The 11,532-nt window shown below is 35.2% G+C and overlaps 2 protein-coding genes across 4 annotated transcripts; one reads left to right on the forward strand and one right to left on the reverse strand.

Annotated features, from left to right (window-relative positions):
* Nucleotides 1–1,243: 1,243 nt before the first annotated feature.
* LOC7456802 (monothiol glutaredoxin-S17) lies at nucleotides 1,244–4,974 on the forward strand. The gene is made up of 3 exons (XM_002305767.4): nucleotides 1,244–1,588; nucleotides 1,680–1,754; nucleotides 3,474–4,974. The coding sequence occupies exons 1-3, from the start codon at nucleotides 1,418–1,420 to the stop codon at nucleotides 4,704–4,706; spliced, it is 1,479 nt and encodes a 492-aa protein (XP_002305803.4). The 5' UTR covers nucleotides 1,244–1,417; the 3' UTR covers nucleotides 4,707–4,974.
* Nucleotides 4,975–9,332: 4,358 nt separating this feature from the next.
* LOC7456800 (pentatricopeptide repeat-containing protein At4g21705, mitochondrial) lies at nucleotides 9,333–11,532 on the reverse strand. 3 transcript variants are annotated; one of them, XM_024598767.2, is made up of 3 exons: nucleotides 11,200–11,347; nucleotides 11,079–11,111; nucleotides 9,333–10,746 (listed from the first exon to the last, which is right to left on the reverse strand). In XM_024598767.2, exon 3 carries the CDS (start codon nucleotides 10,732–10,734, stop codon nucleotides 9,514–9,516), a length of 1,221 nt encoding a protein of 406 aa, XP_024454535.2. In that variant the 5' UTR covers nucleotides 10,735–10,746; nucleotides 11,079–11,111; nucleotides 11,200–11,347; the 3' UTR covers nucleotides 9,333–9,513. The 3 variants fall into 3 exon arrangements, with proteins under 3 accessions (XP_024454535.2, XP_024454534.2, XP_002305141.2); XM_024598766.2 differs by lacking the exon at nucleotides 11,079–11,111 and having other exon boundaries at nucleotides 9,333–10,530; nucleotides 11,200–11,532; XM_002305105.4 differs by lacking the exon at nucleotides 11,079–11,111 and having other exon boundaries at nucleotides 11,200–11,532.

Here is an 11,532-nt window from a genome sequence, read left to right on the forward strand (position 1 = left end):
ATTCGGTGGCATAGTTTCTTGATTTTAGCTTCGTTCTTGAGGTGCTTGAAAACTTCCAATGGCATTGGAAAAAGGCTAACCAAATCCTAACGAGTGTTTAGAATTGAACTAAAATTCAAGAAGGAAGAGGAGTGATGTTTGTCCGAAATTCTGGCATCAAGAAATCTGTGGCTTTAAAGGTGTTAAGAATTGCGATGCATAATATTTTTTTAAATAGATTGTTTAATTGAAAATATATTAAAATGAATTTTATTTATATTTTTAATATTAAAATTATTAAAAAATACTAAAAAAATATTTAACTTAATATTTCTGCAAAGACTTTTAAAATGTATTATTTTCTTTACCAAACTGAAAGCCACAATCCTCAAAGGAAATGTCACTGTAGCCCAACACACCACTCAGTCTCTAATAAAATGCTTACACGTGTCCTACACTAACCCATCCGGGACCCACAGAAGGCATCTCTAGAAATAGACAGTGACTGATACTGATGCATGAAATGCCATAAGAAAGCTCATGATTCCCCCAAAAGTATTTTTTGGTCCCTTTAGATAGCAATTAATCCTACAGTTTTTCATTTTTTTTTTACTTCGGACCTTTCTGAGAGTGTAGTTGTTTTTTTTTATTTTAAATTAATTTTTTAAATATTTTGAAGTGTTGATATTTTTTTTAAAAAATTATTTAAATATATTTTCGGATAAAAAACACTTTAAAAAATAATTTCTTCTACACTCTGTGACAAACCCTTCACCAATTTCTTTCTCGTCTATAAAAAACAAACTTTTTTTTATAGTTGGTTGAAAAAAATTGGTTCTTCAACTCTAATTAATTATTTTTATAAAAATAATATCAATTTATTTTTAAAAAAATTCTTAAAGTTTACACTACTAAAATTGGATCAAGTTTAATTAAGTTACTAAAAACTTGAGATCAATTAAAATTAATTAAAATTAATATTTTTTTATTAAATTTAAAATTATATCTAAATCAAATTACAAATCACAAATTTTCTTGCTCAATTCCATAAGTTTAATAACTATGACTCTTTCTTGTCTATACATCCTTCAAAGCGTTTGTAAAAAGAGGAACTTCCTTTAAAAGGATTAAGTTCTAATTACGGATTGTTATTTATTTAATATAAATATTCAAACATTTGGTTAGGACTTGGGATTTTATATTAGGAAACCTAAGTATAAAGGGATGAAGTTGAAGATTGTTGAATCTCATGGGGGTCAAAATATAGTTTGATAAAAAATAACCAATAAAATAGAAGAATATTAAAGAGAATCGAAGCGGTGGTTCTAGGTTTTGAAGAGCTGTGTTTCTGTCGATAAGAAAAGGGAAAGGGAACTTGTCTTGTGTCTCTGCAAGTTTCTGTAAGCGTGTGGTTTCTGTCTGGGATTATCAAAACAAGATGGGTGGGTCAGTGAAGGACGTGAAATCAAAGGCTGAACTTGATAACATAACCAAAAGTGAAGAAGCAGTGATCATTCACTTCTGGGCAACATGGTGTGATGCTTCAAAACAAATGGACCAAGTCTTTTCTCATCTCTCCACTGATTTCCCCAAGACCCACTTTCTCAGGGTATGTAATATGTATTTCTAATTCTATGTGAGTGTGGTTTTTTTTTTATTATTATTGTTATTGAATTTTTTATGTGGGTTTTGTTTTGCAGGTTGAAGCAGAGGAGCAACCAGAGATATCAGAGGCCTTTTCAGTCTCTTCTGTGCCTTATTTTGTTTTCTTGAAGGTACCTTCCTTTTCTTTTAATGGTATGCTCTTTTGGGTTGTCATTGATGCTTTGTTTTCATTAGGAAGTATCCAGTTTGTTTTTTTTTTTAAAAAAAAAAACTGGGAATCTAGGATGTAAGGGAATTGTAAGAAAAACATGTTTTGGTTGTGTTAATTTGGATTGTTTTGCTTTTATGATTCCGCAGCATGTCTGAATACTGGCTGATTTAAGTGATGAATCAATGTATTGAATTATGTAATTCGCATTTGCAAGTCATGATCTTAAGTGATAATTGAATGGACCAGCATGTGATGTCTTAGCTCACAGATTTATTATTTCTTATTTTATTCAAAACTAAATTCGTGAAGAATGGAAGTACGAAGTGTAAAAAGAAAAGTAGTGTCAAGTATTGTCGGGTTAAGAATGACTATCTAGACATTTGTGAGATGCATGTACTTTTGGTCCTAAGTGTTGAGATGCTTTAATGTATCTCACAAATGATGAGATATGGTAACTTTTTGCATGCTTTCTATGTGTTTATTGAGTGTTGTCCAATAATTCCCTTTAGAAAGATGCTAATTATTTTACACTCTTGTAAATTTTGGATTAAGCTGTTTTGTGACAAGATTCGTAGTTGGCCAAATGAATCAAAACTGCATTATCACTCCCAACTTATTTAATATTGTTCGTTGGGTTTGCAGCTTAGCATTGGATCATTTTTGAAACCCACCTGGCTAATCAGCTCACCAAACTTCTCAAAACCAAAACCCTTCATTTCGAAACCCACCCACCTAGCATAATCATGTAATGGAACTTCTTAAAAAAAACATTCTGAAATCTGTAAAACTGCATGGGCTGGATTGAGTTGGGCCAAACTGTTCATCTAGCAGGTAGATGGATGTACAATTTCTATTCCTCAGCCATGCAAACCAGAGAAATTCTTGACTTATAGCACATGCACTCAAGTCACTGTAAAGGGCCTAATCTCTTTGCTGTGTACAAGCACACTAGGTAGATCCACTAGTTAGCCATATACAGCTTGAAGCTTTGAACCCAACAATTCGTTTTTTCTGATCAATATTTAGAAATTTTCTTAGACAAAGGAAGATATCACATCTGTCTGTGTGTGTGAGAGAGAGAGATGGGGAGGGAGGAAAACTTTGGTAACCATATGAGACTTAGGGTGACCTGATATCTGGTTAGTTTTGAGTCTGATTGCCGGCAGGTTCAGGGAGACTCAACTTGCTGTCCTGATCAACATATCCTTTTCTTCTTCAAATAACAGGGCTGCTCATTTAATAAATAAACCAATGAAATTGGTTTGATTCAGTTTGAGTTGAATGGTCTGTTTTTTGAACATGGAACACCCCCATCAACTAGATGACTCACAAATCACATTTGGAGTTTTGGACATAAATTCAGCTCAATGACAGCCTTGTTGTGCTAAAAACCTATTAGATAACTTCAAATGATAACTTTGGATAATTTACTATAACAATGTGGAGTGGCATTTGGTCACCCTATGTTATGTGCTGGTTGTGGTTTTGCCATCGTCTTTGTGTTCTTAAGTGAAGAAAATGACCTGATAATTTCAATTAGATATTCTATTTTTGCAAGATTTCACACGTACACATGCATGTATATCAACCTATAAATGGATTACTTTTCTCATCCTTTGAAAACATTTTTTTCTCATTGTGAATACTGATCAGCCATTCTATGCATTTTCTTCATCAGGATGGCAAGACAGTTGATACATTGGAAGGTGCAGATCCTTCCAGTTTGGCAAACAAAGTTGCTAAAGTTGCTGGCTCAGCTAACCCAGGAGAACCTGCAGCCCCTGCCAGCCTTGGAATGGCTGCTGGACCTACTGTTCTTGAAACAGTCAAAGAGTTCACCAAAGAAAATGGCTCCTCACAACAAGCAAACCAAGTGCAACCTGGCCTGAGTGATGCATTAAAAAATCAATTGCAGCAGTTGATTGGCTCTCATCCTGTCATGCTATTCATGAAAGGGAATGCTGAAGCGCCTAAGTGTGGGTTTAGCCGAAAAGTTGTTGATATTTTGAAGGGTGAAAATGTGAAATTTGGAACTTTTGATATCCTCTCTGACATTGAGGTTCGTGAGGGGTTGAAGTTGTTCTCGAACTGGCCCACATTTCCTCAGCTCTACTGCAAGGGAGAGCTTCTTGGCGGATGTGACATCGTAATTGCAATGCATGAGAGTGGTGAATTAAAAGAAGTTTTCAGAGACCATGGAATTGATACTATTGGTTCCAATGAGGCAAAAGTGAGTGGAAGTGAAAATGGAAAGGGTGGCATTGCACAATCCACTGGATTGAGTATGACCTTGACCTCCAGACTTGAAAGCCTGGTTAATTCAAGCCCAGTTATGTTGTTTATGAAGGGAAAACCTACTGAACCAAAGTGTGGTTTCAGTGGGAAGGTAGTTGAAATCCTTCGAGAGGAAAAGGTGAAGTTTGAGACCTTTGATATTCTCACCGATGAAGAAGTCCGTCAGGGGCTTAAAGTTTATTCCAACTGGTCTAGTTACCCTCAACTGTACATCAAAGGTGAACTTATTGGTGGATCAGACATTGTGCTGGAGATGCAGAAAAGTGGGGAACTTAAAAAGGTTTTGATTGAGAAAGGTATTGTTCAGAAGGAGACCATAGAAGATCGCATAAAGAGCCTGATTACTTCTTCACCAGTGATCCTCTTCATGAAGGGTACCCCAGATGCCCCCAGATGTGGTTTCAGTTCCAAAGTTGTAAATGCCCTGAAGGAGGAGGGTGTAAGTTTTGAGTCCTTTGACATTTTATCAGATGAGGAAGTGAGGCAGGGACTAAAGGTCTTCTCAAATTGGCCAACCTTTCCTCAGCTTTATTACAAAGGTGAGCTAATAGGTGGTTGTGATATTATAATGGAGCTGCGAGACAACGGAGAACTGAAATCTACCCTATCCGAGTAGGGTTGACATCAATTCTTTCAAATAATGCCAGGCAAATCTCAACGTTCTTTTCTAGTCATGTTGGCGGTGTCTGTTGATGTTATACTTGAGTGACGAGCATGAAATTTGCACAATGTACTTTCTCATCAATGTCCTGATGCCTTGCATGGTTTTCTGATAGATCATAGAATTAAGCTATATTATGAAAGTTTTGCTTTCTACGTGGCTCAAGTAGTATCAAGTATGTTTTGGATTGCTTTTACAATGGATGAATTATAGGTTTTTCCTTCGCGCAGTGTTATTGCTATGTGCCAGTTTATGCAACATGCAATATTTTTCCCGTTTCTTATCATGGTGAAGGGATTCTTTTTCACATGCACGCTGGGTTGATCTTTCTGTCTCAATATACTCGTTAAGTGCAGTCTTAATGTGGTAAATCCTGATAGTAAGAGGTCACAGAGAAAGGGATAGATTGGTAGAACAGAAGGGGAGATTACAGTGTACCCTAACAAAAACCTGAAGGTGGTTTTGGGTTCACAATACGTGCTTCACTGCTTGGCCAAGGCATGTACATGCTTTCCTTTCCTTGCCGGATGAAAGATGGTTTCATCTCGCGGCCAAATTGCACGGTCAACTGAAAAATCAAATACAGACAAATTTCCTTGATGTTGGTCCTCAAACTAGAAAATTTTTTCCCAAGTCAACCAGATGCTCTGCAAGCAGACCGTGTCAAGTTGATCCTTGTAACATTCATTGTGGATAAATGGATTGCACTGGCTTATCACTTTGAAATTTGAATGTTGTTCAACTTCACAAAAGCACGCCCCTAGTTATTTCCTCTGTAAACAGGGCATCAATTGCCCATTTAACTCCCGATAACAAAATTGTGGCTCTTAATAGCATTGTCCTCTTCTATTATTAATTTTAAATTAATTGTGGGAATATACTCGCTTCTTTCAAATAAGCAAATCACAAGTGTCTACATTTTTTTCAACTCGTTATGGATTCTAAGTTTGCGTCTTCAGGAGTAGTTTTTACTCTGCAAAACGTAGAAGATTTGCGGGCAGGGGTGAAGTTCTGTTTGTTTTTGTGGAAATGCAATTGGGGTCTTGGCTTATATAAGTTGTGTTTGACATGGTCAGATCCTTTGGTAAGAGCATGGATTGCACCAGAAACTTGGACAAATTAAATGTTGATACAACGATTGGTTCTTTGATTTTTCTTTTCCTTCTTTCGTGGCGAAAGTTGACAAAGGTTTGTAAGATGTTGAATGGAAGCAGAAAATTAAAAATCGACTTATTTCACGTTAAACTTCTATTTGCACGCATAAAAAAAAATTAGAGTTTGTTGTTATGCATTTGTGTTTGGTTTAATTGAAATGAAATGACTGATTAGGTTGAATTTAGAGTTTGTTAAATTAATAATAAATAAGTTATAAATACCATCAATTAGTGTTGATTTGATATAGTTCAACATGAAAATAAGTTAAATTAATTACGAATTAATTATCTCAATTAGTTATATGTTGCGTTTAATTTTGAATAAATTATCAAATTGGGAAATTTTTTATGGATTGTTAGAATCAACTAATAATGTAATCAAATATGCTTGATGGTTTTATGCAATAGAGTATGAATGCGGTAGAATTATGACGAATTACACATTGCATTGAATTGTTGATAAGTTGCAGAATTTGATATTTTTTTTGAATTATTTTAGTTTGCTATGAATTTGGGTTTGATTTAATACAATTAATCATGAAAATATCAATTAGATTTGATATCATGAATTATATTTAATTTTGGTCAAGCATGCTTTTGCATTAGATTTTAGGAATTTAATTGAATGTGCTATAAATTTTGCTAATTAGGATTAAAGTAATGTAATTTAGTTAAAATTATGTCCAATTGACTAGAATTCAATTTGGTTTTTTTTTCTCATAAAATGTCTTATAACAAAGATACATTACCAATGATAGAACATATATATGTATAATATCAGATAGACATGCGGGCATAAAGAATAGGGTAGCAAAAATTTAATGTGAACCTACAAGATACCATCAATATTGTGCCCGACATTTTGTTAATAACTTCAATCATAAATTCAAAGACCCAACTATAAAAGAAAGATTTGATGAGAATGTTTTATGAACCTTCAAGGTGCAAATTAAATTTATGATACGAAAGAATGTGTAAGTTGAAGTGTAAGTTGAATCCAACATATAAAGAATGGCTTAAACGAGAACTAAAAGAAAAATATGCATTATGTTATGATGGTGGTCATCGGTATGATAATATGACAACTAATCTTTCAGAATCATTTAATCATGTTTTGAAAAGGTTCTCATGCAATGCTTGTTTCAACTCTAGTGCAATTGACATTTTACAAGTGAAATAATTATTGGGTCCAGTGAAGATGTGAAGCAAATGATTTTATTCAACATGGAATAATTTGAATCTCATCAATTCAAGTTGAGTTGATAATGAACATTGATAGATCAAGAGATTATACTATAATTTTATTTGACTTTGAACGACATGTGTTCCAAGTCAACACCCCTATTAAACTAGGTGTTGTAAAAGAAATTAGACAGGCAGTCAAATTAAATGATAGAACATGCACATGTTGTAAATGATAGACATTCCAACATCTATATTCATATGTTCTTGCATATTGTGTTAAGAATCACTAAGACTTTACATGATTTGTTAATGATCATTACACAATTCAAAGCTACAAATCCATATATGGCATGTCATTTCATCCATTACCAGACGAGATTATAATAAAGTAATTACACTAGACCTCGAGTTGAAAGCAAACTCATCTAAATGAAAATTCAGGCGTGGTCAACGAAAGTCTACTTGTTCACACAATGAAATGGATGCAAGAGAGAGTCATGCATATTATAAGTGTGGCATATATAATGACACGAGTTATAATATAAAAACATGTCCTAATCAATAACATATGTATGACAAAAAAAAATATTTGGTCAAATATATTATGATATTTTTGTAAATCATTTTAAACTTATCTAATTTCAAATCAAACACATGGACTATTACATAGGATGTCGTGCATGTGAAGTGGTAGATCTTCTGCTCATGTTGAGCGGCCACATTACGACGATGACATTCCCATAAAGCATGATGATGACATCCACAAAGAGCATGGTTATGATCATAGAGAGCATGAATCTCAATATATGCTTACCAGATTCGTTGACATTTCTGTCTAGTGATTGCAAGATAGACATCGATTAGAGGATGTTTTTCCAGTTGTATGAATATTTAATTTAAATATATTCTTAATTTACTTTAGGTATTATATATTTATGTAATAATATTTTAAATCACAATACAATACATTGTTGGATCCACAAGACACGATATAGTAGGTATGAAAAGCCCATGGGGTCAAACAAGAGGTAAACTTGTTGTTTCCAGTTGCCTTTCCCTTGGTAGAACACATTAGCGTGGAGAGCATATGGTTCTTAAGCTACATTGCCTAAAAATTCGAAATCTATCTCACCATGGATTGGTCCCTTGAGAAGATAGCTTCACAAATGTTGAGACATATTTGAGAATCTCAGACATCATATGAGGAACCAAATGAATTGATGATCAGTACGTGGAAAGGGATATCTATATTGAGACTTTCATGGTATGTAGCGACAGTGCCAGCCGAGTTGCCTGATACTAGCTTAATTTGCATTTCAATTCTGCCAAATAGGAACTCGTTATTGGACTGGAAGCGGAAAACAGAAGCTTTGTCAAGAGATAGTGTGAGAAGTTAGCAACCATTCAGAATCTTGGCACGTTGATCACCTCAATTCGTGTCCAAGTCTTGGAAGAAATGGCCACCCTTGGAGGTTCCCACTAGAGAAGCAAGTAAGAGAGCAAACAAAAGCATTGAGGAAAGCTTACTCGAACAAGAGTGTTGTCTTTCCTTTTTCCGTTGGAGATGTTGTATTAGCTAGAGATGATGAGAGATGTAGGTGTGTGTTGTGATTTTGGAAATTTGAGCTTAGGCCCCTTACATGGTTTCTTTCACAAGCAACAATACACTCGGTAAATGCTGGTAGCTTCCAGGAGAGTAATTATCTTACGACTTGAATTTGTGTGAAGAAGAAATCTTATCTTCAAACCAGAAAGTATAGAGAGAATTTACTTCGTGGAAAAAAGAAAAAAATAATGCAGCAAAGTTCCCCCAATCATAATTGTCAAATCCAACCTAGTTGTACAACAAAAAACTCAGTGAACTAGACCCGTGCATGCCAAGTTTCATTGTGAACTTCATTCCCAATTCTCGAACAAAATCTGATTACAAATGTTGAAACGTTGCCACAACAGGCACGGCAGGCTGATGACATGCCCGTTTTGAACAGAGACGATTAACAAGGTCAATTGCTTTGACCTTCCACTCCAGTTGGAAAAGGAAATGTTTCAGAGATTAAGTTCTTGATGAACTAAAAGAAAAACAACAAATCCCAAGCAGCACTTCAGTTAATGCATGCATGTAAAAAATATTTGCAGCTTGCCTTCGTTCAAGGACGTAAAGCTGCGGCTAAATTACACAGACCAACATGCAAATATAACTCATCAGGATTTGGAACAATTTCATATGGACAACATGAATCAATTGCTGAGGAATAATCTTTGATATTTGAACCACCGATTGCTTCAACGCAACTAAACAAATAAAATGGATTGTTACAACAGTTGCATGGTTCTCTTAGGAAAAAAAAAAAAAAAAAGCTTGGTTTGAATAAGCAAGTTATGGTGGTTCTCAATGGAATAGCATTAAGGCTTTAGGTTTACTACTACATCATGCTAAGGATTTTCTTTGTTTCTTCGTCCTCCTTTATATTGTAAGTTTTCATGCCGTCCAAAAGTCTATGCACTTCCTTCCCGGCTCTTATATTTGCCTTCAAAACAGCATGATACATTTCCCTGTTCACGGGGATGACAGTCTTCAATGAAGACACAAAAGCTTCTGCATCTTCAGCACTGCCTTCATCACCAAGCCAACTCAATATGCCATTGATCACTCTTTGATTTGGCTTCCATCCTTTATTTTCCACGTATAGGCAGAGGGCAGCCTTCATACAGCTGAAAGCTTTTGCTACCTCGCTTTTGTCAAAGAATCCTGCAGCAACAATGCCCCAGCTGTTTGGGAGAGTCATCTTTCCTTTCTCAGTCAAGTTCTCAAGCAGTGCTTTTGCTTTCTCACACAAGCCTTTCCTGGAGTACCCAATAATAAGGGTATTCGGTACCCGAACATCATAAAAATTGCCAGACGATTCCCACTCTTTAAGCATTTTCTCAGCTTCTTCAAATTCACTAAGCTTCAGTAGAGATTCCATCATGATGATATAATCCTTGTTTATATGCCTCTCACAAGCTGATTTCTCCAGATCCCATAATCTCAAAACCTCAGTCTTATTTCCTAGCTTAGCATAGAGTGAAATCAGATGATTGTAGCCAGTTCCATCTTTCTTATCTAGCCTTGCTTCTGATTTTTTCAGGGTATCAATGGCCTTATCTGTAAGGTCGCCTATTATGTAAAAATTAGCAGCCACAGCATATGTGTTCCAGTCCATGACAATGTCTGGTTGGTGCTCCATCTCATTCAAAATCTTTTCCATTCCCTCAAGGTCATCCCTAGCACCAAAGGAATTGATGCAGAGTCTGTAGCTGAAGTTATCAGGTAAAACATTGTTCTCCTTCATCTCATTTAGGACCTGAGGAACCTTCTCATGCTGGCCAACATTTGTGTAGAGGCACATAATGTCATTGTAAGTGAGAGATGATTTGGCAAAGCCCATCTCCTTCATTTTCTGCAAATGTAAGATGGACTTGTCAGTTTCACGTTGCCGAACATAACAATTCAGAAGCGCACCATATGTCTTTTCATTTTTATCTTGGTCCCTCAGGTTATTGAAATAGTTCTCAGCAGAAACAAACCCGTGAACTCTACCAATCAAATCCAATTGAACAGCATGTTCACTTGGTGAGAATATGCAAATATCCTTTTTATGCATCCATTCAGACACCTGCACCCACAAATTTCCACATGCTAAGAGGCAATACAATAAAAGTATTTATCACTTGAACAATGATACACCCTACAGAAATTCTAAAGGATAGCAAATTTTATTATAAAAAAAAACATTGGCAGCCAACATTTATAAAGATAGCATCTTTTATCCAAAAAAGGAAAAAAAAAACATTTCTATGTTTTTTCATAAAGAAAGATAGATACATCAAAAAGCCAACAATCAATCACAGAGCATGCTTGTAATGCACATACGGTCAAAATCCATACATAACCTAACATTTTCCCCGTAAAAACTCATTTTGATGCAAATTACAACATTTCATTTACCTTTAAAGTTCAACCTTCATTTCTGTTCCTTTCCTACAATTTCCCGGCAACCAAACAAAACCCAAATCAACAAAATACAAAAGAAACAAGAAAAACCTGAAAAAAAAGAGAGAGAAAAAACCTGAAGAGCGTGAGAGAACCGCTTTCGCTTACGAAGATCATGGATAATGCGTTGAAGCTCAGCAACCCTGACCTTGTTTCCACTTCGGACCCAACTGTCAAGCTCAGGCTCCAGACTTGGGGTGCTTCCTAAAGGACTGATTTTTGAGTACAAGGTAGCTTTATTAGCTTTGTTAGTGTAGTAAGATCTTGTAATGATTGTATTTTGATTTTGGATTAGCGTTTTAGAGATTAGTTTTGTGTTCATTGTTGGTTTTTTGCAGGATAAGAGAAACAGGGAAATTTTTTAATTTTTTATTTTCAAGTGAGAAAGGAAAGGAAATGTTGCTGTTAA

Source organism: Populus trichocarpa, chromosome 4, assembly GCF_000002775.5.
Source record: "Populus trichocarpa isolate Nisqually-1 chromosome 4, P.trichocarpa_v4.1, whole genome shotgun sequence".
In the NCBI taxonomy this organism is placed as follows: Eukaryota; Viridiplantae; Streptophyta; class Magnoliopsida; order Malpighiales; family Salicaceae; genus Populus; species Populus trichocarpa.